This window comes from Myxine glutinosa, chromosome 1 (genome assembly GCF_964187855.1).
Source record: "Myxine glutinosa chromosome 1, kmMyxGlut1.1, whole genome shotgun sequence".
NCBI lineage: Eukaryota > Metazoa > Chordata > Myxini > Myxiniformes > Myxinidae > Myxine > Myxine glutinosa.
Window position 1 is genome coordinate 172032413 of NC_136261.1, and position 27978 is coordinate 172060390.

At 40.5% G+C, this 27978-nt stretch overlaps 2 protein-coding genes across 3 annotated transcripts in view; one reads left to right on the forward strand and one right to left on the reverse strand.

Moving 5' to 3' along the window:
• UFC1 (ubiquitin-fold modifier conjugating enzyme 1) overlaps positions 1–10214 on the forward strand; it is a 32756-nt gene extending 22542 nt beyond the window's left edge. Inside the window, exons 4-6 of the mRNA XM_068122345.2 lie at positions 2057–2133; positions 6388–6478; positions 9843–10214. Coding sequence (XP_067978446.1) covers positions 2057–2133; positions 6388–6478; positions 9843–9926 — 252 coding nt within the window. The 3' untranslated portion in view covers positions 9927–10214. The remainder of the gene's footprint in view (positions 1–2056; positions 2134–6387; positions 6479–9842) is intronic.
• Positions 10215–13684: 3470 nt separating this feature from the next.
• Positions 13685–27978, reverse strand: part of LOC137431271 (lipase member H-like) — a 133655-nt gene continuing 119361 nt past the window's right edge. For both annotated transcript variants that reach the window (XM_068122424.2, XM_068122404.2), the window contains one exon: positions 13685–14264. In XM_068122424.2, coding sequence (XP_067978525.2) covers positions 14233–14264 — 32 coding nt within the window. In that variant the 3' untranslated portion in view covers positions 13685–14232. The remainder of the gene's footprint in view (positions 14265–27978) is intronic.

Here is a 27978-nt window from a genome sequence, read left to right on the forward strand (position 1 = left end):
CATCTGAACAATGCCTACGCTGACTATATTGCAAGGAAGAGTGTAAATTTGAAGTGTTGTTTCTGAATCGCTCACAATAGGGCAGATTTCCCTATCAAGTTTACATACACCCTTCCTAAGATTACCATGTTCTAATGTTTTATTAACTTCTTTTTCTGCAACTTGTTTATGTTCTTGGTTTGTATACTAAACATTATACACGCAGATAAATCATTGTTATCTAAATATGACTTGAAAGTAATTACTAAGCACTGATATTAGATGCACAATGTGGCGATGTGCAATAATAAAGTATCTAATATCACATGCCGGGTATCATTAATATATATACATATTTGGAAAACCTGACGTGTTGGCTAAATTCTGACTACAGATTTGAAATCAGCAGCCCAGATTTAGCCAAGAACACCTGCATTCCCCTTAGTAGCAGATGAAGTTTTTTTTTGTTGCCCAGTGTATAATAATAATATATATAATAATATAATAATAATAAAATAAACAAATAATAGGATTAATTAATCAAATCCAACACTGCGACCAATTTGAAGTCTTTCCTCATTCCCCATGGCTAGTCAATAATGTATATGAACCTTTGTGTCTATGTTAAGCGGTTTTGGAGAAGAAGATTTTTTTTTTTTACGTGTTTATTTTCAATTCAATATGGCCACCAGACCACGTTAGCGATGACGTCATCATACATTTAATTCTTTAATCACATCGGATCGTAGATCAGATATATGAAGTTTCATATTTTTCAGATAATGATTTTGATTCAACCAATTATGGCTAAAAGATCACTTCACCGATGTCATCGTTATCACCCTATATACCCCATGGGGGAGTTGGTGACATATGTCAAGTTTCAATATTTTTTTTGTTGAGTGGTTGCGGAGTAGGATGTCCTCCATGGATATTGCTGTGTATGAGGTAAATACGGTGTTATTTTCATATCTTGCTTCGTCCTCCATGGTGCAAAAAGGATGTAGATTTTAATTTGGAAGATCTAAATCGTTAAGTTGCATGATGTAAAGGAGAGGCATTTGTGGCAGGGTGAGAATGTCGTGTTCGAGTACTGTATTCTTATTTTATTAGTTTACTATTTCAGCCTGATGTCGGCTTAGCGGTTAGGGTGCCGGCTTGGGATCTTCGGATCCTGGGTTCGAATCCTGGTCGATCGCTGAATTAACGCCGGGGGGGGGGGGGGGGGTTGACTCAGCCTGTCATCCTTCCGAGGTCGGCAAATTGAGTACCAGCTTGCTGGGATGAATGATCCCGGTGTGTACCCCAATTTAGAATAGGTACACCGTATCCCTGCACATTGTAAGAGGCGACTAAGGGTTGGCATCAGGAAGGGCATCCGGCCATAAAAACATTGCCTCAAACAGGGAACCATGATTGTCATGGGGCCCGCAAGGCTAACCCCTGCTCTAGCGGGGAAAAATCGCCTTAAAGCAATCATTCATTCATTCATTTTCATTCAGTTTCTTACATTCCACACATAATTGCACTGATGTTGAAACGAGGATGAACATCATGGTGTGCCAGTGTAGGTGTAATTGCCATTTAAAAAAGAGCACCTGTGATATGCGACTTGCAGCCATCTTTCCAAAAATTATTTCTGGCCAAATAATAGGATATCTAAATTATTTAAAATTATCGAAATTTTGCATCGTATTATTTATTACATGGAACCGCAAAGCTTCTTATCGTTTAACATGTGCGTTGAAGGAGGTGTGGCCTCATTACACCATCTTCTCCATGCTCTGCAGAGATGTTTATCCATCACCTCGATACCCCCTTTATCTCCACGTCTATCAAGTCTATTATCATCGTGTTTAGAATGTTTTCCCTTTACAGTATTTTCTTTTGTCAAATTTCGTGTTCGTGAGTCCATTGCTCATTGCATTATGAGCTTTTTTGTATTTTGTACTTTTTTGTAAGTTATTTATCTTCTTGTTGTTTTTTTTATTGTCGTTCAGTGGCAGATACATTTTGAGAATTTTATTCGAATTAACTGAATACATCATTGGAAGTTATTCCCTTACTTTGGCTGCAGATCCCTGTGACATATCCAACCACTGCCCCTGAGATTGCCTTGCCTGAGTTGGATGGAAAAACTGCCAAAATGTACCGGTGAGTAAAGATACCTCGACAGTTTTCAACCCAGACTTAATATTACAGAATTTCTCTGTTTTATGGCAATAAGTTCTTATTGTTTTTTCTTATGCAGGGGTTTTAAAATATTTATTTTATTGCATTGAGGATTTATTGCATTATTTTATTGCATTATCCCGGTGTGTACCCCGGTTAGAATAGGTACACCGTATCCCTGCGCATCGTAAGAGGCGACCAAGGGTTGGCGTCAGGAAGGGCATCCGGTCATAAAAACATTGCCTCAAACAGGGAACCATGATTGTCATGGGGCCCGCAAGGCTAACCCCCGCTCTAGCGGGGAAAATGGCCTTAAAACGATCATTCATTCATTGAGGAGTCGGCTATAGTTATTTATCTCATGGGAAAGGTATTTAGACATGTACTTTTTACTTTTAAAGAAAAAATGGCAGCTTCTGTTTCTACTCTTGGGTCAGCAACTATTAGGTCTTGGGTCGGGGCAGAGCCGCCAAGAGCCAGAATGGGCCCCGGGGCAATACCAAGTGTGGGGCCCCCTTAATCCAAGCCCCTTCACAATTTTTTTTTTTTAATCAACTTGTAGCTAAGGAGGTTTCCGTATTTTCATCAGACCAAACACATGCTATGGTTAAGGGGAATTGGGGTGTTATTCATTTATTCCTGTGGGAGCAGGAGTATCCGGAGTTACCTGGTGATGTTCTAATCCTGTTGGTCTTTTGAAGAAATCAATTTGGTTTTTCTTTTCTATTTTTGTAGGTGCCTAAAACAATTCCCTACCTACACCCAATAAGGAAAATTTATATTTAATATTACACACACACACACACACACACACACACACACACACACACACACACACACACACACACACACACACACACACACACACACACACACACACACACACACGGCTCTCTTATGGTATAGATGAACGGATTCGTTTATTAACTCATTTCATCCGGATGGGGTTCGGCCAACATTCCTGTGTTCATTTACATCATGACATCATCACCGCAATTATCATCATGTAAATTGTACCCACAGTAGTTTATTTCACGAGGAAGGTTGTTTACTGCCCATGGCAATAGTATGTCGGGGAATCGCCCTGAGTGACTTGCAGGGAGACACAAAATAAAACTGTACACGGTGTTTCATCGTCACAAACAATCATTACATGAAACAAAAAAAATTAAGGAATAACTACGGTCCCCTATTAGGTCCGGGTCCCAGGTGGTCACCCACCTCTCGGCGGCCTCGGTTTTTCCCTGCCGTTCTTCCCTGCTGCCCAGATTTGTCAGGGCAGCATGGTCACAGTCAGTGACGATGGGACTTCATGGGCCGGGTCCCTCTTGTCTCTCTCTCTCTCACTCTCGCTCTCCAGCACTCTTACTAACTCTGTAGTGGCCCTGACTTTGTGAAGACGGGGGTACACTATCCTGGATGTGGGGATCTATAGGTCGCTCCAGACAGATCAATAGGTTGTCTCCGTGCCGTGTGCCTGTTCGAGAGAACTATCCGGGGCTATACAGCAACAACAACAACAACAACAACTCGGGTCCAAATTGCTGCATTACTTTAGTGAAAATAAGACCCTCCCCCAAAATTGTTCCATTAGAGTAAAATACCACTGCCGGAAATAGGAGTTCTTCACTTCAATCCACTGAGCATTTAATCACACTGATACTGACATCGCCGGAGCAATATCATTCCCTTTGTATTGCATCAAACAACAGTGGAAAGCTTACAACTGGACTCTTTGTTTGGTGAAATGGATTATCTGACCTCCCCTCTAACCCCCTCACCCCCCCAGGTCCAGACATCCCCTTCACATCAACGATACTAATCTGACTCTAATTAAATAACTAATGGGCTATGTGCCATGGCTCATGACATTTAATAAATAATAAGTGATAAATCATTATTGACTTTCTTTTAAAAACAAAACCGAAAGTCTAACAGTGGCGTAGCCGGGCTTGTTTGCTACTTTAGTTGAAGAGGACAGTATGACCTGGATGGGGATACCAGTGAGCAAATAATGTAAGTATTTTTTTTTTTTGAAGTACTGTAAGTCTCTATGCTGTCTGTCACCATAGAAGTGAAGATATTGCATTGAGACACTGGTTTATTAGCCCCCGTTGGACTTGGTCCGAAACGGGGGCTTATGGATTTGGTCTCGATCGTCCGTGCATGTGTCCAAATGTCCGCAACCATATCTCGGAGATGTATGGACCTGTTTTGTTCATACTTGGCACAAAGACAACACATGACACTATACATATGCACATCATTTTGTTTCGTGATGCGATCAAATATGGCCGACTGACGGCCATTTTAGTTGTAAAAAACCTGATATTGATCACGTCCTCATCCATTTCTTGGACATGCATTTACCGATCTTGTTCAAATTTGACACCGATAACGAATGAGGTGTTACATATGCACGTCATCTTTTTTTCGAGATCAGATTTAAGATGGCCGACTGGCGGCCATTTTGTTACTTAAACGTGTCCCCATCCATTTCTTGGACATGCAACGACCGAGTTTCTTCAAACTTGGCACAAAGACAATACATGAGAGTATACATATACAGAAAATATTGTTTTGTCATCCAACTAAAGATGGCCGACTGACAGCCTTTAACTCCGTACAGCGAAATTGCTAAAACCACAGGGACTATGACATTTTATGTCTTTTTCTTCTTGTTCTATATGTTTCGAGTCAACAATTAACCATACACCGCTTCACTCCAGTAACTTTTCAGTCATGACAAAGGGATTGCAGTGTTAAGGTTATATTTACTATATTATTATTAACGTTATTATTGTTACAAAAACGATACTACTGTATTAAGAGGCATGGACTAATTTGGCTGAAGCAGCCTGAAGGTAAGACATGAAGGCATGAAGCCTAAAGCCTATACGTACTGTGTCGTTGGAAGACCCGTAACGTCAATGCTTTTCATATTTGATGATCATTTTAACAATCGTTTTGTTTGTGTTTCACACTGAATGAAAAATGTAAAGGTAGAGCATGGTGATTGTGATATACATATGACAGGTGCGACAATATGCTCGGCATTAACGACATGTATATCAAAATGGCAGTGTGTGGAATCAGCCGCCGTACGCCGTAATGACATCACAGACGTAATCACATCACATCACATCACATCACTCCTGTCATGCGACTAGATCCTCAGCTCTGATTGGTGTATGTTTGTGAGGGACATACATACATATATACATACATACATACATACATACATACATACATACATACAGACAGACAAACGCTGTTGTAGACGGGTTTGCCAAAGCCATACGGGCTACGCCGTAAAAATATATAAGATCGATCATACACTGGTGAATCGAGAAAGACAGTACAAGGTTAAGTATTGCTTATGGTGCATGATAATACATAAAACATTGATACATGAAAACAAATGAAATGTCAAGCAAAAGCAAGCTTCAGTAAGAACAGGTTAAAAAAAAAATTGTATGCAGCCTGTGGCTGCTGGTTGCATCATTGCTGGAAGTACGGCTGCACCGCTTTTGCAATGCTACCTGATATCAGTTAGCTGGTACTTATTTTGCCGAACTTGGAAGGATGCCAGGCTGAGTCAACCTACCTGGTGTTATTTAACGGCACGATAGAGGCTCAAACTCAAAACGCTAAGATCTTAAGCCAGCCACCTTAACCGTTAAGCCAACACCATACTTATGGACTAAGTATATTATCCATTCATTCAAACGATTGCACATATTTAAATGGTTATATGTGCACATCATCGAAGGTTTCACCTTCCCACTTGCAGTTGCATTCCTTGCCACTTCTTTGGTGTACGGTATTTCATAGCATCAAAATTGGGCAGCGAGGGCACTGTTCAGTTCAATCACCATAAACTTTGACATGCTCTTTGGTAAGTAATTGTTTTTGATCGAGCTGGTAAAACGGTTAATTGTGGTGATAACTTAACGAAAAATTAATTCAGCTTCTATAACACTTTGAGAGCTGTGTCCAGAACCTCTTGTTGGATTGCACACATTATTTATTAATGCTAAAGCCAGTAAGCAAGGCAGGTCATTTGTTGAAGATGTGAATCAAAAACATTGCTCTCATTGATTTTTTTTTTATAGGGTTGTACTTTATTATAAAAAATAACCACAGGTGCATCAAAATTGTTCTTTGCTGTGGATGTGATTTAAAAAAAAATTGTGTACATCTATTTGAATCTAATCGCATCTTTATATTTCGCAGTGGTGGCAACATCTGTCTCACTGATCATTTCAAACCACTCTGGAGCAGAAATGTGCCAAAATTTGGAATTGCGCATGCTCTTGCACTTGGGGTGAGTTTTAGCATTTTGCACACAGATACTGCTGTGCTGTTCCTCTCCCTTCTGTGTTGCTCCCCTTGCCCCCATATTATCCCCTTTGCTCACGTGCTGCTCCCTCCTCCAATTTGCTCACTCACAGTCCCATCCCCCTTCGCTAGCATTCTATCCCACCCCCTTTGCTCGTGCGCTGTCACACCCCTTTTCTCACGCGTTGTCCCACCCTTGTCGCTCACACATTGTCCCACCCGCTTTGTTCACGCGTTGTCCCACCCCCGTCGCACACAGGTTGTCCCACCCCCTTTGCTCAAGCGTTGTCCCACCCCCTTTGCTCATGCGTTGTCCCACCCCCGTCGCTCACGCGTTGTCCCACCCCCTTCGCTCGCATGCTTTCCCACCCAATTCGCTCGCAGGTGCTTTCCCTCCCTCTTCGTTCGCGTGCTATCACACCCCCTTTGCTCGCACGTTGTCCCACCCACTTCACTCGTGTGCCTTCCCACCCACTTCGCTCGCATGCTTTCCCACCCAATTCGCTCGCATGCTTTCCCACCCAATTCGCTCGCAGGTGCTTTCCCTCCCTCTTTGCTTGCGTGCTGTCCCACCCCCTTCACTTACTCGCTGTCCCCACCCACTACACTCACAATCAGTCCCACCTCCTTCGCTTGTACTCTGTCTCACCCCCTTCGCTCGCACGCAGACCCAACCGCTTCACCTGCACGCTGTCTCACCCCCTGCACCCTTGTGCTGCCCCACCCCCTTCATCCTTGCGCTGCCCCACCCACTTCGCCAGCATGCTGTCTCAACCACTTCGCCAGCACGCTGTCCCACCCCTTTCACTCGCGCGCTGTCCCACCCACTTCACTTGTGTGCTTTCCCACCCACTTTGCTCTTGTGTTTTCCCACCCCCTTCACTCGCGTGCTGTCCCACCCCCTTTGCTCACATGCAGTTCCATCCCCTCGCCCGCACGCTGTCCCACCCCCTTCACCCTCACGCTGTCCCACCCCCTTCACCCTCACGCTGTCCCACCCCCTTCGCCCGTGCGCTGTCCCACCCCCTTCGCCAGTGCGCTGTCCCACCCCCTTCGCCCGTGCGCTGTCCCACCCCCTTCACCTGTGCGGTCCCACCTCCTTCGCTCGCGAGCTGTCCCACCCCGTTCACTCGCACTATGTCCCACCCACTTCGTTTGCACGCTCTCTCACCCCCTTCACTTGTACGCTGTCCCACCCCCTTCACTTGCACGCTGTCCCACCCCCTTCACTTGCGCGCTATCCCACCCCCTTCGCCCACGCGCTGTCCCACCCCCTTCGCTCGTGAGCTGTCCCACCCCCTTCGCTCGTGAGCTGTCCCACCCCCTTCGTTCACGAGCTGTCCCACACCCTTCACTCACACTTTGCCCCACTCCCTTCGTTTGCACGCTCTCCCACCCCCTTCGCCCGCTCGCTGTCCCACCCCCTTCGCCCGCCCGCTGTCCCACCCCCTTTGCTTGTGCGGTCACACCCCTTTTCTCACGCGTTGTCCCACCCTTGTCGCTCACACATTGTCCCACCCACTTTGTTCACGCGTTGTCCCACCCCCTTTGTTCATGCGTTGTCCCACCCCCTTTGCTCATGCGTTGTCCCACCCACTTTGTTCACGCGTTGTCCCACCCCCTTTGTTCATGCGTTGTCCCACCCCCTTTGCTCATGCGTTGTCCCACCCCCGTCGCTCACACGTTGTCCCACCCCCTTCGCTCGCATGCTTTCCCACCCAATTTGCTCGCAGGTGCTTTCCCTCCCTCTTCGTTCGCATGCTGTCACACCCCCTTTGCTCGCACGTTGTCCCACCCACTTCACTCGTGTGCCTTCCCACCCACTTCGCTCGTGTGCTTTCCCACCCACTTCGCTCACACGTTGTCCCACCCACTTCGCTCGCATGCTTTCCCACCCAATTCGCTCGCAGGTGCTTTCCCTCCCTCTTTGCTTGCATGCTGTCACACCCCCTTCACTTACTCGCTCTCCCCACCCACTACACTCACAATCAGTCCCACCTCCTTCGCTTGTACTCTGTCTCACCCCCTTCGCTCGCACGCAGACCCAACCGCTTCACCTGCACGCTGTCTCACCCCCTGCACCCTTGTGCTGCCCCACCCCCTTCATCCTTGCGCTGCCCCACCCACTTCGCCAGCATGCTGTCTCACCCACTTCGCCAGCACGCTGTCCCACCCCTTTCACTCGCGCTGTCCCACCCACTTCACTTGTGTGCTTTCCCACCCACTTCGCTCGTGTGCTTTCCCACCCACTTTGCTCTTGTGTTTTCCCACCCCCTTCACTCACACGCTGTCCCACCCCCTTCACCTGTGCGGTCCCACCTCCTTCGCTCACGCGCTGTCCCACCCCCTTCACTTGCGCACTGTCTCACCCCCTTCACTTGCGCGCTGTCCCACCCCCTTCACTTGCGCGCTATCCCACCCCCTTCTCCCACGCGCTGTCCCACCCCCTTCACTTGCGCGCTGTCTCACCCCCTTCACTTGCGCGCTGTCCCACCCCCTTCACTTGCGCGCTATCCCACCCCCTTCTCCCACGCGTTGTCCCACCCCCATTCGCCCACGCGCTGTCCCACCCCCTTCGCTCATGAGCTGTCCCACCCCTTTCGCTCGTGAGCTGTCCCACGCCCTTCGCTCACGAGCTGTCCCACACCCTTCACTCACACTTTGCCCCACTCCCTTCGTTTGCATGCTCTCCCACCCCCTCCGCCCGCCCGCTATCCCACCCCCTTCGCCCACTCGCTGTCCCACCCCCTTCGCCCGCCCGCTTTCCCACCCCTTTCGCTCGTGAGCTGTCCCACACTCTTCGCTCGCTCGCTGTCCCACACCCTTCACTCACACTTTGCCCCACTCCCTTCGTTTGCATGCTCTCCCACCCCTTTCGCCCACCCGCTATCCCACCCCCTTCGCCCGCTCGCTGTCCCACCCCCTTCGCCCGCCCTCCCACCCCCTTTGCCCATGCGCTGTCCCACCCACTTCGCTTGCGCGCTGTGCCTCCCCCTTCCTCATTCGCTGTGCCTTCCCCACCCATCACTCACAAGATGTGCACACCCTTCACTCACATGCTGTGCCCACCTTTCGCTCACAAACTGTGCTCACCCTCACGACCCCCTACCCCCCTCCCCCCTTCCTCTCCCCTCCCCCCATGCTTTCCCGCTGTTCCTCACTCCTTTTAAATCCATCCTATTTATTGATGCAGAAACACCTTTTAGAAGTGGCCTCTTCTCGCTTTCCCTACTGACCCCACTCTCTCTTTTCCAGTCTTTTCCTCTCCTTGCATTGTTTTATTATTGTTGCTTGATGGAATTTCTAAATAGATGGATATCTCTTTTTATATGTATATTTTCAACCCTCAGCTCGCTCCATGGTTGGCTGTTGAAATTCCAGACCTCATTGCAAGGGGCCAGTTGGTGCACAAGGATGGACAGTCATCTGAGTAGCTGTTATTCTTTTCGTTTTAAACTCTGATTATACAAATGTTTATCTTTCATTCCGGATAGTAATTTTCATATTTGGACAACAAGAAAGCCTTCCAAAATTGTAAATGATTAAGAGATGGAGCGACGACCCTTGTGATGAGTAATGTGAAACGAGAAATTTTTTTGGTTTTGGACCTGAAAGGGATGCTCTGGGTTATATTGATGTTTTCAAAGGTTTACATGATGAGATGAAGCCTTGTCTGACTTGCACAAAAATAATAATAAAGTATTGCTTAAAGAATGTATAAACGTGCCTGTGTCCATCTCTTTACTTGGTTACATGGGTTATGTTGTCGATGGAACTTGTGATGAAGAACAATGTGGTATTTGGAGCACAAACCATGAAGCATTTTATTCGTTTAAATACCATAACATTTTCCAGGTTGTTGGTTGTTTGGCTTTTAGGCCTCAAAGCATACACATCTTTCCAGTTGAACCTTATGCGTAACAGTTCGAGTAATGTTTGAGGTTTTGTTTAGTACTCGCGCACATGATATATTTTATGGTGCTCTGAACACACCATTTCTAGGGGTTTCTGTGCGCTATCTGGCATTCTGGGGTGGGTTACGTCATTTCGAAAGTTGCGTATTAACGCTTGTTTTTTTCATGAATGAGGTGTTCGTGAATTGCTTACACTGTCAAAAATATTTTTCTTCGTAAGAAAATACTTTCTTATAAGAAACGTTTTCTTGAAACAAGAAAATCATGAAACCAACAACCGGATCCAGAATAAACTGGCCATGCAGCATCGGGGGACCATGCCTTATTGCCTTAACCTCAATTTGTGCTCCCCATGGCCGAATCTCCCCTGGAAAGGGGACCACAGGCCATAATCCCTCGTATTCACTAAAACATAGTTACGTTTATGGGGGGTACGTTAAAGGATACCATAGTAAAGGTAGCAATGTATAGGAAATAGCTTGGACCGTGTAATGCGTAGGAGAAATCTTAATGTACAGTAAGTAGAGAAACTGTAGCTGAAGGTTTTTTATGTGTTCACCACACGGGGGGTGGTGTTCTGCTAATTATCGCGAGGGATTAAGGCTAGTTCTCCCCAGTGCAAGATTACCCCCCTTGTAATCTGACCCTTATGTTTTTGCACCACCTTTGAATTACATTTACTACGGCCGGCCATGAAAGCCACCTTTAAATGACAACAACCATGCTGGCAAGAAGCAAACAGGTTTCCAGACGAAGCTACGCCCCACTACCCCTCCCGCCCCCCCCCCCCAATGGACCTAAAATGAGAAAGCCCGCCCACGAGAGGTGGAGAATCAGTGGGCAGTCAAGAAAGGCCGCGAGGCCATGCCTCAAGGGACGTGATTTGACATTGGTATGTGGGCGGGGCGAACTGGGAGGCGAACGAAACGATTGGCTCTGATGAGTAAAGAAGAAGAATCCGGTGATCTCTCTCGATGTGCCTCCCAGTTCGCCTCCCAGCAAATCCCCCCTCTCCAGCACTTAGCTGTCTCCAAAATGAGTCCTATTGGTGAGGTCGGTTGTGGTGGTGGATGGTCGAACCAGCTTACTCCCGAGGCGACCTCCCGATTATGGCAGTTAATTTGCGCGCGCAGCATGGAAGAGATATGAGGCATTTGACTAGCAAAAACAAGGGTTTATTCCCAAAACCCACAACACTAAAACACGACAAATAAAATGCAACAATCAGGATTTAATCGCAAAAATAAATGTGGAACAAAATTACGAAAATAATGCTGAGGTAAAACTACATTCTACTGCGAGGTACCTCCACGCAGTTACGAATACGAACACACGGGAACATAATGAAAGAAATCCCCCCTCTCCAGCACTTAGCTGTCTCCAAAATGAGTCCTATTGGTGAGGTTGGCAGTGGTGGTGGCTCTGAGCCACTCACGTGGGAAACTCGGCAAAATGGCAACGACGAACGCCGCACGTCTAAGGCGCCCTGGGATCGGGCGAGTCATGAAGACGGCCCTCTTGTTTTCTCCACCGTTTAGAAAAAGACAGCGTGGCCTCCAGCCCACCAAGGGCCCAGCAGTCGAAGCTCCTTCACAATCGCCGCACCAAACACTCTCTTCAGGAACAAACAAAACCAACCACCTTTAGAGGCCATTTTTCCCCGCAGAGCGGGGGTTGGCCTTTTTGGGGCACCTTGGTCCCCTTTTTGAAGCAATGTTTTATGGCCGGATGCCCTTACTGCCGCCAACCCTGTTAGTCACCTCTTGTGACACATAGGGAATTACCAGTGAACTGGTACTCAATTTGCCGACCTCTGAAGGATGACAGGCTGAGTCAACCCACCTGGCATTAATTTAGCGATTGACCGGGATTCGAACCCAGGATCCTCGGATCCCAAGCCAGCACCCTAACCGCTAAGCTAACACCAGGCTGGGATGCACCAAAATCCCCAAGCCTTCTTGTTCAGCAAGAATCAAGCGCGTCTCTTCTTCAACGGCGAGACCCAATCGTGAAGCTCCTTCGAGCTCGCTCACGTCATCCGGCCGCCTCACTCGGGAGGTGTGGCCTGCCGGTCCCCTTTCCCACGCCCTTGAACGGCCGCTCCTCCTCCCCTGGGCAGGTCTTTGCTGCATCGTGTCCATAGGGGCGGACCCAGCTTGGCCGGCAGTGTTTTTCATTTTGGGATGGCTGTACTGAAATAACCCGTTCGGAATGACTACAGAGGATGTGACGCACACGGGAAATTAGCCTTAAACCCTATTACTAATTAACACGTCATCATCCCTCGTATGATGAACATTTAAACACAACCGGAAGCTACATTTTCCCTACTTATGTACATCAAAACGCTCCTACACATCACATGGTCCATACTATTTCCTATACAATTCTACCTTCCCTATTCCCTACGGTATTTTCTTACCTACCCCCATAAATGTAACTATATATGTTACATTTATGGGGGTAGGTAAATTAGAGCTATTTGCTCCTTCCAAGCACACACACATTGGATAGGAAAATGGTGCCACTCTATCAGTCATATACATTTCTTCAAAAGGTAGAATCAGTACCAAAATATATTACTAATCCGAAGTTTTACTGACAGCCTTTGAAACGTTTGAGGAACGTGGCATCCTATAAGCCACGGTTTGCTGATTGTAAACTCACATATACATACGCTTATCTGATACGGCCATTGATCAGAATATTTCGGAGTATAATCCAAAAGTTTGTTACATTGCACAATTATGGATCTTACGAAAATTTAGCATTGAGTTGTCTTCAAGTTTTATTAAAAGAAGATTCCAGCGCCAAAGAAATCCACAAGCACATCGTGGCCACATGGGGAATGTGCATCCTCATATTGTAGCGTATTCAAAAGGGTGAATGACTGAATATGGACACGAGCCCATTGAGTTTGACCACTGGTCAGGATGATTGGCAGATGCAACTTATAACACGTTTGCCCAGGTTGATGCATGTATCATGGGTGTGCTAGATGATTATCTTATTATCTATGTCATAGATGATCGTTATGAATCTTGTGAATGGCCTAGTTGTCCAGTAGAGGTCTTAACCTTGACCTAGATGAAAGTATGGGTATTAAAGTTTCGTCAGGAACAGTAAGGTACACATTAGCGTAAAATCATCTCGATGGATGTGTAACTGCCTGAAAACCTTCGCTGAGGAGAGGCAAAGGTGTCCATATAACCAAGCAAACTTCTGTTGTGTGTTGGGATCCTGATCAGTTCCAAACACATTTTCACTTTAAGCAAAAAGATAGCCTGTGATATTTTTATTTCCATCTCAAATTCCAGCTTGTGAACACAAATTGTGCTTTGATTGACCCAATTATTTATAAATGTGAATTAAGGTCTCTTTCCATCCACCCACCACCAAATTTTATTTGCTTGCCATATAGTACTTCATCCCAGCACAATCTTGATCCTTGATGTTGATATAAACCAGATATTTGAAGTGGAACAATATGAGTACAGTTTACAATGCTTATAAAACTTTCTGAAGTTGTATATTAATTGTTTGATGTGGTTTTTGGGAGTTGGTGCAGGTGCGTTGTGAGAGGGAAACATCTTGATCAATCTTTTTACTGTGCTTCACAAAAAATGGAAGTAGTTCTTGAAAGTGTTCCACTCGAAGTCATGATGTGTCTTTGTGATGCTGATAAAATGGGCTCCACAAATGTATATTGATTAGCAGCCATATTGAATAACTATAGGTTCTGATAGTCAAATGCAGTCCAGCATAAATAAACATGTGCTCATTTAACAGTTGGCTTTTAACATCAGGTCAACTGTGCGATCTTCTTTCAGGTGGACCAACTGGGTGCAGTACGTGGCACTAACGGCAAGAGGGCAAGGAAGTAAATGACGATAACATTAGATCTATATTTCAGCATCTCCATTTTCATTTGTTTTACAATCGTAAAGGCCGAGGAACACAATGATGAAAAATCACTGGTAGAGCGACACTTGGCAAAAGAGAACAAAGTAGAATGGCACTCGGTAGAGCATCCTTTTGACCTCAAAAATAATTGGCGGTTGAATTCAGTGATCTGATATGCAAATCGTATTCAAATTTTAAGTTATTCGGATGAAAATTGTCAATTTTCGAAATTTGGCCTATGTTGACCTTTTGTCCTATGTTGATCTCAAAAATAGATAGTAGTTGAATTCAGTTAGCTGATATGAAAATCCTATTCAAATTCAAGTTAGTCGGATGAAAATTGAGGCTTTTAGAAATTTGGAAAGGTTGTTGACCTTTGGCCTATGTTGACCTTTTGTCCTATGTTGATCTCAAAAATAGATAGTAGTTGAATTCAGTTAGCTGATATGAAAATCCTATTCAAATTCAAGTTAGTCGGATGAAAATTGAGGATTTTAGAAATTTGGAAAGGTTGTTGACCTTTGGCCTATATTGACCTTTTGGCCTATGCTGATCTCAAAAATAGTTGGCGGGTGAATTCAGTTCGCTGATATGCAAATGCTATTCTAATTTCAAGTCAATCGGATGAAAATTTAGGATTTTAGAAATTTGTGAAAAAGTGGTTGACCTGTGGCCTATGTTGACCTTGTGACCTAGGTTGACCTCAAAAATAGTTTGTGTTTGAATTCAGTTAACTGATATGAAAATCCTATTCAAATTTTATGTCAATCGGATGAAAACTGAGGATTTTAGAAATCTGAAAATGTTGTTGACCTTTTGGCCTCCGCTGATCCAAAAATACTTTGGTAGTTACATTTTCAAATTTCTGAAATCCTCAATTTTCATCCGATTGACTTGAAATTTGAATAGGATTTTCATATCAGCGAACTGAATTCACCCGCCAACTATTTTTGAGATCAGCATAGGCCAAAAGGTCAATATAGGCCAAAGGTCAACAACCTTTCCAAATTTCTAAAATCCTCAATTTTCATCCGATTGACTTGAAATTTGAATAGGATTTTCATATCGGTGAAATGAATTCAACCACCATCTATTTTTGAGATCAGCATAGGACAAAAGGTCAACATAGGCTAAATTTCTAAAATTGACAATTTTCATCCGATGAACTTTCAATTTGAATACGATTTGCATATCAGGTCACTGAATTCAACCACCAATTATTTGTGAGGTCAAAAGGATGCTCTACTTAGTGCCATGCTACTTTGTTCTCTTTTGCCAAGCGTCGCTCTATGAGTGATTTTTTATTTATCTTTCTATCATACATGCATAGGCCTACGTCATATCTGTTCAAAGTTCTCTCATTCAAATTTTGATAATTCACCAGCAATGGCATATAATAGTCATAAAATTGTGAATGGAAAAGCTGATGAATTACCAAAATCCAAATGAATTACCCCAAAAATGTTTTGTTGTAAGGTTAGGATTAGGGTATAGAGTTAGGGTATAGTGGTAGGGTTGGGGTTTTAAAAAAAGCTAGTTTTTCAAAATGTAATAACTTGTTTTCAAAGATAACTGGAAGAATTTTTCTCCAAACACACTTTGATGATTGGAGGGTTATAGTGACACGAATATAATCTATCAGGGATTACAAAGAAAGTAAACATTCAAAATAAACTTGGTCACATGTGCGACAATCCATTTGGCTTATCACATCTGTAGCTGTGCTCAGGTCCACACTCCATATAGTAACTTTTTCTTGTTTATACCTAAATCCTATTTATGTTTTTTTCTCTCAAACAAACAGACAAAATACTAGCTGGAATTTCACGGCTTAGACCTGACAGGATTGGGAGCAATCATTGTCAGGCTGATGTCATAGGCAACCTTCGAGACAACATTCAGAAGTAGGTTGATAAAACATAAGTTAAATGTTTTTAGACCGAAGTTTGTTGTTGTATTGTATGTTCTCCCATGTCATGAGTAAACGTCACGTTATTGTTCAAAGCTCTTGCTTGGTGTCCTCTTTGCGCACTGTTTGGTCTATCCTTCGGGCCACCTCCCATCTGATTGGAAGTCAGCTAACATCACCCCAATCCACAATAAGGGTGCAACAACAGATCCTATCAACGAAAGATCAGTAAGTTTACTTCCAATTATAAGCAAAGTAATGGAATCCATAATTACTGCTGACGTCACCTTTCCTGTTTTCAAACAGCCTGATCTCCGACCATCAGTTTGGATTCTGTCCTCATTACTCGGCTATGGATATGCTGCGGCTCCTCTCTCAGCAATGGCCGAAGGCCCGAAATCTCAAACAAGAGGTCAGGACATATCTCGGGTCTTTAGTCTCCAACTTAGATTTGAATGCTGTTTTGTAATCTTCCAGAATAATGTTTTGCTAATCACCTTTTTTTTTTTTTTAATGATTGTCTCTATTTACCTGCGTTACTGAGGGTGGATGTAGGTTATGTTTTCACCTGAGTTTGTCTGTCTGGTTGTCTGTGAGCAGGCTATCTCAAAATGTTGTGAACGCATTCAGATGAAACTTGATGGGTTGGGTGTGTGACAAGGACGAATTGCTGAGATTTTGGTGAAGATATGGATCTGGATACTATATATCTTACTATAATTCACCAAATGTCCGTCCGTCTGTCTGTCCGTCAGTCTGTTCCCAGGTACCGCAAAAACGGCTGAACTGATCGCAACGATATTTTGGGTGGGTAATCCTGGGACCCCCTGGAGTAAAATAGGCTAGATTGTTTTTCCAATTTCAGCTTTGGTCTCTAACATTTTCAGGTTTGGACTCCCGCCTAACGTTATTGTCCCGGATACCGCAAAAACGGCTGCACCGATACACCTCCATGCCAGTGGAGGTGTATTTCACAAGTGATTCGTGACCATTGAGAGAGAGGGCCAAAAACGATAAATAACACGATATTACAAAAAGTTGTGGGCGGATTCAGACGAAACTTGGTGGACAGGTTGGGTATGTGACGAGGACGAATTTATTCAAATTTGGTGACGATCCGGATCCGGGTACAAGAACTTCAATTTTTTAAAGTGATTCTTCAACATTGAGAAATGGGGTCAAAACGATTTATAGCATGATATCTCAAAAGGTTATGGACAGATTATGTTAAAACGTGGTGGATAAGCTGGTTAGGTGACAAGAACACGCTGATTCGATTTTTGTTCAGGTTCGAATCCAGATCTGGCCTATCAGTGGGATCCAAAACGGAAACTCTTCAGCCCGACAGACGTATACAACCCACAATGTGCGGTTCTAGTTTCTTTTTGTGGAGAGTTTTTTTTCTAAATGCATCATCTATTATGTGGTTGTAATGATATATATATATATATATATATTTCATTTGTTAAGGGATCAGATGTCGAGTAGTGAGAGTTTTTATTCAAGTAAGAATCCATCTTATTTATTGAGAATAATGTTTTCAATTTCGGCTCTATTCAATGTTAGACCCACTTTACTGCGAACTTGTACCATTGACCGAAGACCTCCTCTCAAGAATCCCTGATATGCGTACCACTTTTACCTCTAGGTGGAAAAAAACAAAACAATTCTAGTTAAAATGGTTGTTTAAAATATTGCCAGTTAGCAGTAAAATGTTGAATTCACATGCAGGTTGCAAACAATATGGGGTTGTTAGAGCTAACTATATTCAGTGTGAGAGTATCAGTATGAAAGACGAAGTGAGAGAGTACGTTAGCCTTGGATGGATGCTGGCCTCTGTGGTCTATAAACCACAAGGCTGTGTCACCTCTTTTCTTCAGAGACTTCTTCCTGTGTGTCACACTATTTTAATATTGTACACCGCTCCTTTCCTATGCCATCTCCAGGCATTGCAAATCGTCATTGCCGGGCACCAAAGGGGGCTCGGCAGTGACGCACGCTGAAAGAGAGTACTCAGTTTTCACTCTGGTTTCTTGTTGTACACCGCTCCTTTCCTATGCCATCTCCAGGCATTGCAAATCGTCATTGCCGGGCACCAAAGGGGGCTCGGCAGTGACGCACGCTGAAAGAGAGTACTCAGTTTTCACTCTGGTTTCTTGTTGTACACCGCTCCTTTCCTATGCCACCTCCAGGCATTGCAAATCGTCATTGCCGGGCACCGAAGGGGGCTCGGCAGTGACGCACGCTGAAAGAGAGTACTCAGTTTTCACTCTGGTTTCTTGTTGTACACCGCTCCTTTCCTATGCCACCTCCAGGCATTGCAAATCGTCATTGCCGGGCACCGAAGGGGGCTCGGCAGTGACGCACGCTGAAAGAGAGTACTCAGTTTTCACTCTGGTTTCTTGTTTGTTTTCTTGTTTGTTTTCTTGGTTGTCCGGACGATATCTCAGCCATCCTTTGAGCTAGGAAGCTGAAATTTCGGCACAGTAGTGAGCAAGTCCTTTGTCAAATACGGTATTTTTTGTTTTTTGAATAATCAATTAATTGAGGAGTTATTTAATTATTAGCGTTTAATTAAGTACTTATTTAATTAATTAAATTTCATTTATCTTCTGACCATTATTAACTCAGGCACCTTTTGAGTTAGGAAGCTGATATTTGGACATGCCAATGACCAGGTGATTTGGCTGCAAAGGATATTTTTGATTTATTAATTAATCAATTAATCGATTAATTATTTAATTATTCGATTAATGACAAAAAAATTTTTTTTTTTTAAGTTACAGATTCTGATGAAATAGTGGTAGTTTATGTGTTCTCTGACCAAATTGATTAATAATTTAATTTTTTTATGATTATTATTTATTTATTTTCATTATTAATCATTTATTTATTTTCTTTCTCATTTGGCCAATATCTCAGGCACCTTTTGAGCTGGGAAGCTAATATTTGGACATGAGTGACCAAGTGATGTGGCTATCAAGGATATTTTTGATTTATTGATTAATCATTTCATCTATTAAGTATTTATTGATTAATCGATTAATTATTTATTGAGTAATCAATTAATTATTTAATTTTATATAAATGACTTATTTAATTAAATTTCTAAAAGATACATCTTCGGATGAAGCACTACTGGTTTAGTTATGCGATTAGCCAATTGATTATGAAAATATTTTGTGATAATCTTTTATTGATTTTAATTATACAATTAATCAATCAATTAGTGTACACCTCTCCCTCCCAATGCAGCCTCAATGAGCTGCACTGCGGTATTGCCGGGCGCCGGAGGCGCCCCGGCAATGCCGCGCTGCAGCATATTTAATTATTTGGCATGGGGCGGTGTACTTTGAATGTATGTGTACTTGTTGTACACCGCTCCTTTCCTATGCCATCTCCAGGCATTGCAAATCGTCATTGCCGGGCACCAAAGGGGGCTCGGCAGTGACGCACGCTGAAAGAGAGTACTCAGTTTTCACTCTGGTTTCTTGTTTGTTTGTTTTCTTTCTTGGTTGTCCGGACGATATCTCAGCCATCCTTTGAGCTAGGAAGCTGAAATTTCGGCACAGTCGTGAGCAAGTCCTTTGTCAAATACGGTATTTTTTGTTTTTTGAATAATCAATTAATTGAGGAGTTATTTAATTATTAGCGTTTAATTAAGTACTTATTTAATTAATTAAATTTCATTTCTCTTCTGACCATTATTAACTCAGGCACCTTTTGAGTTAGGAAGCTGATATTTGGACATGCCAATGACCAGGTGATTTGGCTGCAAAGGATATTTTTGATTTATTAATTAATCAATTAATCGATTAATTATTTAATTATTCGATTAATGACCCAAAAATTTTTTTTTTTTTAAGTTACAGATTCTGATGAAATAGTGGTAGTTTATGTGTTCTCTGACCAAATTGATTACCAATTTAATTTTTTTATGATTATTATTTATTTATTTTCATTATTAATCATTTATTTATTTTCTTTCTCATTTGGCCAATATCTCAGGCACCTTTTGAGCTGGGAAGCTAATATTTGGACATAAGTGACCAAGTGATGTGGCTATCAAGGATATTTTTGATTTATTGATTAATCATTTCATCTATTAATTATTTATTGATTAATCGATTAATTATTTATTGAGTAATCAATTAATTATTTAATTTTTTATAAATGACTTATTTAATTAAATTTCTAAAAGATACATCTTCGGATGAAGCACTAGTGGTTTAGTTATGCGATTAGCCAATTGATTATGAAAATATTTTGTGATAATCTTTTATTGATTTTAATTATACAATTAATCAATCAATTAGTGTACACCTCTCCCTCCCAATGCAGCCTTAATGAGCTGCACTGCGGTATTGCCGGGCGCCGGAGGCGCCCCGGCAATGCCGCGCTGCAGCATATTTAATTATTTGGCATGGGGCGGTGTACTTTGAATGTATGTGTACTTGTTTGTTTTCTTGTTTGTTTTCTTTCTTGTTTTCTTGGTTGTCCGGGCGATATCTCAGCCATCCTTTGAGCTAGGAAGCTGAAATTTCGGCACAGTAGTGAGCAAGTCCTTTGTCAAATACGGTATTTTTTGTTTTTTGAATAATCAATTAATTGAGGAGTTATTTAATTATTAGCGTTTAATTAAGTACTTATTTAATTAATTAAATTTCATTTATCTTCTGACCATTATTAACTCAGGCACCTTTTGAGTTAGGAAGCTGATATTTGGACATGCCAATGACCAGGTGATTTGGCTGCAAAGGATATTTTTGATTTATTAATTAATCAATTAATCGATTAATTATTTAATTATTCGATTAATGACAAAAATTTTTTTTTTTTTAAAGTTACAGATTCTGATGAAATAGTGGGAGTTTATGTGTTCTCTGACCAAATTGATTAATAATTTAATTTTTTTATGATTATTATTTATTTATTTTCATTATTAATCATTTATTTATTTTCTTTCTCATTTGGCCAATATCTCAGGCACCTTTTGAGCTGGGAAGCTAATATTTGGACATGAGTGACCAAGTGATGTGGCTATCAAGGATATTTTTGATTTATTGATTAATCATTTCATCTATTAATTATTTATTGATTAATCGATTAATTATTTATTGAGTAATCAATTAATTATTTAATTTTTTATAAATGACTTATTTAATTAAATTTCTAAAAGATACATCTTCGGATGAAGCACTAGTGGTTTAGTTATGCGATTAGCCAATTGATTATGAAAATATTTTGTGATAATCTTTTATTGATTTTAATTATACAATTAATCAATCAATTAGTGTACACATCTCCCTCCCAATGCAGCCTCAATGAGCTGCACTGCGGTATTGCCGGGCGCCTGAGGCGCCCCGGCAATGCCGCGCTGCAGCATATTTAATTATTTGGCATGGGGCGGTGTACTTTGAATGTATGTGTACTTGTTATTTATTTATTTTCATTATTAATCATTTATTTATTTTCTTTCTCATTTGGCCAATATCTCAGGCACCTTTTGAGCTGGGAAGCTAATATTTGGACATGAGTGACCAAGTGATGTGGCTATCAAGGATATTTTTGATTTATTGATTAATCATTTCATCTATTAATTATTTATTGATTAATCGATTAATTATTTATTGAGTAATCAATTAATTATTTAATTTTTTATAAATGACTTATTTAATTAAATTTCTAAAAGATACATCTTCGGATGAAGCACTAGTGGTTTAGTTATGCGATTAGCCAATTGATTATGAAAATATTTTGTGATAATCTTTTATTGATTTTAATTATACAATTAATCAATCAATTAGTGTACACCTCTCCCTCCCAATGCAGCCTCAATGAGCTGCACTGCGGTATTGCCGGGCGCCAGAGGCGCCCCGGCAATGCCGCGCTGCAGCATATTTAATTATTTGGCATGGGGCGGTGTACTTTGAATGTATTTGTACTTGTTGTACACCGCTCCTTTCCTATGCCATCTCCAGGCATTGCAAATCGTCATTGCCGGGCACCAAAGGGGGCTCGGCAGTGACGCACGCTGAAAGAGAGTACTCAGTTTTCACTCTGGTTTCTTGTTTTCTTGTTTGTTTGTTTTCTTGGTTGTCCGGGCGATATCTCAGCCATCCTTTGAGCTAGGAAGCTGAAATTTCGGCACAGTAGTGAGCAAGTCCTTTGTCAAATACGGTATTTTTTGTTTTTTGAATAATCAATTAATTGAGGAGTTATTTAATTATTAGCGTTTAATTAAGTACTTATTTAATTAATTAAATTTCATTTCTCTTCTGACCATTATTAACTCAGGCACCTTTTGAGTTAGGAAGCTGATATTTGGACATGCCAATGACCAGGTGATTTGGCTGCAAAGGATATTTTTGATTTATTAATTAATCAATTAATCGATTAATTATTTAATTATTCGATTAATGACCAAAAAAATTTTTTTTTTAAAGTTACAGATTCTGATGAAATAGTGGTAGTTTATGTGTTCTCTGACCAAATTGATTACTAATTTAATTTTTTTATGATTATTATTTATTTATTTTCATTATTAATCATTTATTTATTTTCTTTCTCATTTGGCCAATATCTCAGGCACCTTTTGAGCTGGGAAGCTAATATTTGGACATGAGTGACCAAGTGATGTGGCTATCAAGGATATTTTTGATTTATTGATTAATCATTTCATCTATTAATTATTTATTGATTAATCGATTAATTATTTATTGAGTAATCAATTAATTATTTAATTTTTTATAAATGACTTATTTAATTAAATTTCTAAAAGATACATCTTCGGATGAAGCACTAGTGGTTTAGTTATGCGATTAGCCAATTGATTATGAAAATATTTTGTGACAAGTACAAATACATTCAAAGTACACCGCCCCATGCCAAATAATTAAATATGCTGCAGCGCGGCATTGCCGGGGCGCCTCAGGCGCCCGGCAATACCGCAGTGCAGCTCATTGAGGCTGCATTGGGAGGGAGACGTGTACACTAATTGATTGATTAATTGTATAATTAAAATCAATAAAAGATTATCACAAAATATTTTCATAATCAATTGGCTAATCGCATAACTAAACCACTAGTGCTTCATCCGAAGATGTATCTTTTAGAAATTTAATTAAATAAGTCATTTATAAAAAATTAAATAATTAATTGATTACTCAATAAATAATTAATCGATTAATCAATAAATAATTAATAGATGAAATGATTAATCAATAAATCAAAAATATCCTTGATAGCCACATCACTTGGTCACTCATGTCCAAATATTAGCTTCCCAGCTCAAAAGGTGCCTGAGATATTGGCCAAATGAGAAAGAAAATAAATAAATGATTAATAATGAAAATAAATAAATAATAATCATAAAAAAATTAAATTATTAATCAATTTGGTCAGAGAACACATAAACTACCACTATTTCATCAGAATCTGTAACTTTAAAAAAAAAATTTTTTTTGTCATTAATCGAATAATTAAATAATTAATCGATTAATTGATTAATTAATAAATCAAAAATATCCTTTGCAGCCAAATCACCTGGTCATTGGCATGTCCAAATATCAGCTTCCTAACTCAAAAGGTGCCTGAGTTAATAATGGTCAGAAGAGAAATGAAATTTAATTAATTAAATAAGTACTTAATTAAACGCTAATAATTAAATAACTCCTCAATTAATTGATTATTCAAAAAACAAAAAATACCGTATTTGACAAAGGACTTGCTCACTACTGTGCCGAAATTTCAGCTTCCTAGCTCAAAGGATGGCTGAGATATCGTCCGGACAACCAAGAAAGAAAACAAACAAACAAGAAACCAGAGTGAAAACTGAGTACTCTCTTTCAGCGTGCGTCACTGCCGAGCCCCCTTTGGTGCCCGGCAATGACGATTTGCAATGCCTGGAGATGGCATAGGAAAGGAGCGGTGTACAATAATCTTTTATTGATTTTAATTATACAATTAATCAATCAATTAGTGTACACCTCTCCCTCCCAATGCAGCCTCAATGAGCTGCACTGCGGTATTGCCGGGCGCCGGAGGCGCCCCGGCAATGCCGCGCTGCAGCATATTTAATTATTTGGCATGGGGCGGTGTACTTTGAATGTATGTGTACTTGTTGTACACCGCTCCTTTCCTATGCCATCTCCAGGCATTGCAAATCGTCATTGCCGGGCACCAAAGGGGGCTCGGCAGTGACGCACGCTGAAAGAGAGTACTCAGTTTTCACTCTGGTTTCTTGTTTGTTTGTTTTCTTGGTTGTCCGGACGATATCTCAGCCATCCTTTGAGCTAGGAAGCTGAAATTTCGGCACAGTAGTGAGCAAGTCCTTTGTCAAATACGGTATTTTTTGTTTTTTGAATAATCAATTAATTGAGGAGTTATTTAATTATTAGCGTTTAATTAAGTACTTATTTAATTAATTAAATTTCATTTCTCTTCTGACCATTATTAACTCAGGCACCTTTTGAGTTAGGAAGCTGATATTTGGACATGCCAATGACCAGGTGATTTGGCTGCAAAGGATATTTTTGATTTATTAATTAATCAATTAATCGATTAATTATTTAATTATTCGATTAATGACAAAAAAATTTTTTTTTTTAAAGTTACAGATTCTGATGAAATAGTGGTAGTTTATGTGTTCTCTGACCAAATTGATTAATAATTTAATTTTTTTATGATTATTATTTATTTATTTTCATTATTAATCATTTATTTATTTTCTTTCTCATTTGGCCAATATCTCAGGCACCTTTTGAGCTGGGAAGCTAATATTTGGACATGAGTGACCAAGTGATGTGGCTATCAAGGATATTTTTGATTTATTGATTAATCATTTCATCTATTAATTATTTATTGATTAATCGATTAATTATTTATTGAGTAATCAATTAATTATTTAATTTTTTATAAATGACTTATTTAATTAAATTTCTAAAAGATACATCTTCGGATGAAGCACTAGTGGTTTAGTTATGCGATTAGCCAATTGATTATGAAAATATTTTGTGATAATCTTTTATTGATTTTAATTATACAATTAATCAATCAATTAGTGTACACGTCTCCCTCCCAATGCAGCCTCAATGAGCTGCACTGCGGTATTGCCGGGCGCCTGAGGCGCCCCGGCAATGCCGCGCTGCAGCATATTTAATTATTTGGCATGGGGCGGTGTACTTTGAATGTATGTGTACTTGTTTGTTTTCTTGTTTGTTGTACACCGCTCCTTTCCTATGCCATCTCCAGGCATTGCAAATCGTCATTGCCGGGCACCAAAGGGGGCTCGGCAGTGACGCACGCTGAAAGAGAGTACTCAGTTTTCACTCTGGTTTCTTGTTTGTTTGTTTTCTTGGTTGTCCGGGCGATATCTCAGCCATCCTTCAAGCTAAGAAGCTGAAATTTCGGCACAATAGTGAGCAAGTCCTTTGTCAAAAACGGTATTTTTTGTTTTTTGATTAATCAATTAATTGAGGAGTTATTTAATTATTAGCGTTTAATTAAGTACTTATTTAATTAATTAAATTTCATTTCTCTTCTGACCATTATTAACTCAGGCACCTTTTGAGTTAGGAAGCTGATATTTGGACATGCCAATGACCAGGTGATTTGGCTGCAAAGGATATTTTTGATTTATTAATTAATCAATTAATCGATTAATTATTTAATTATTCGATTAATGACCCCCAAAAATTTTTTTTTTAAGTTACAGATTCTGATGAAATAGTGGTAGTTTATGTGTTCTCTGACCAAATTGATTACCAATTTAATTTTTTTATGATTATTATTTATTTATTTTCATTATTAATCATTTATTTATTTTCTTTCTCATTTGGCCAATATCTCAGGCACCTTTTGAGCTGGGAAGCTAATATTTGGACATAAGTGACCAAGTGATGTGGCTATCAAGGATATTTTTGATTTATTGATTAATCATTTCATCTATTAATTATTTATTGATTAATCGATTAATTATTTATTGAGTAATCAATTAATTATTTAATTTTTTATAAATGACTTATTTAATTAAATTTCTAAAAGATACATCTTCGGATGAAGCACTAGTGGTTTAGTTATGCGATTAGCCAATTGATTATGAAAATATTTTGTGATAATCTTTTATTGATTTTAATTATACAATTAATCAATCAATTAGTGTACACCTCTCCCTCCCAATGCAGCCTTAATGAGCTGCACTGCGGTATTGCCGGGCGCCGGAGGCGCCCCGGCAATGCCGCGCTGCAGCATATTTAATTATTTGGCATGGGGCGGTGTACTTTGAATGTATGTGTACTTGTTTGTTTTCTTTCTTGGTTGTCCGGACGATATCTCAGCCATCCTTTGAGCTAGGAAGCTGAAATTTCGGCACAGTAGTGAGCAAGTCCTTTGTCAAATACGGTATTTTTTGTTTTTTGAATAATCAATTAATTGAGGAGTTATTTAATTATTAGCGTTTAATTAAGTACTTATTTAATTAATTAAATTTCATTTCTCTTCTGACCATTATTAACTCAGGCACCTTTTGAGTTAGGAAGCTGATATTTGGACATGCCAATGACCAGGTGATTTGGCTGCAAAGGATATTTTTGATTTATTAATTAATCAATTAATCGATTAATTATTTAATTATTCGATTAATGACAAAAAATTTTTTTTTTTTTAAGTTACAGATTCTGATGAAATAGTGGTAGTTTATGTGTTCTCTGACCAAATTGATTAATAATTTAATTTTTTTATGATTATTATTTATTTATTTTCATTATTAATCATTTATTTATTTTCTTTCTCATTTGGCCAATATCTCAGGCACCTTTTGAGCTGGGAAGCTAATATTTGGACATGAGTGACCAAGTGATGTGGCTATCAAGGATATTTTTGATTTATTGATTAATCATTTCATCTATTAAGTATTTATTGATTAATCGATTAATTATTTATTGAGTAATCAATTAATTATTTAATTTTTTATAAATGACTTATTTAATTAAATTTCTAAAAGATACATCTTCGGATGAAGCACTACTGGTTTAGTTATGCGATTAGCCAATTGATTATGAAAATACTTTGTGATAATCTTTTATTGATTTTAATTATACAATTAATCAATCAATTAGTGTACACCTCTCCCTCCCAATGCAGCCTCAACGAGCTGCACTGCGGTATTGCCGGGCGCCGGAGGCGCCCCGGCAATGCCGCTCTGCAGCATATTTAATTATTTGGCATGGGGCGGTGTACTTTGAATGTATTTGTACTTGTTGTACACCGCTCCTTTCCTATGCCATCTCCAGGCATTGCAAATCGTCATTGCCGGGCACCAAAGGGGGCTCGGCAGTGACGCACGCTGAAAGAGAGTACTCAGTTTTCACTCTGGTTTCTTGTTTGTTGTACACCGCTCCTTTCCTATGCCACCTCCAGGCATTGCAAATCGTCATTGCCGGGCACCGAAGGGGGCTCGGCAGTGACGCACGCTGAAAGAGAGTACTCAGTTTTCACTCTGGTTTCTTGTTTGTTTTCTTGTTTTCTTGGTTGTCCGGACGATATCTCAGCCATCCTTTGAGCTAGGAAGCTGAAATTTCGGCACAGTAGTGAGCAAGTCCTTTGTCAAATACGGTATTTTTTGTTTTTTGAATAATCAATTAATTGAGGAGTTATTTAATTATTAGCGTTTAATTAAGTACTTATTTAATTAATTAAATTTCATTTATCTTCTGACCATTATTAACTCAGGCACCTTTTGAGTTAGGAAGCTGATATTTG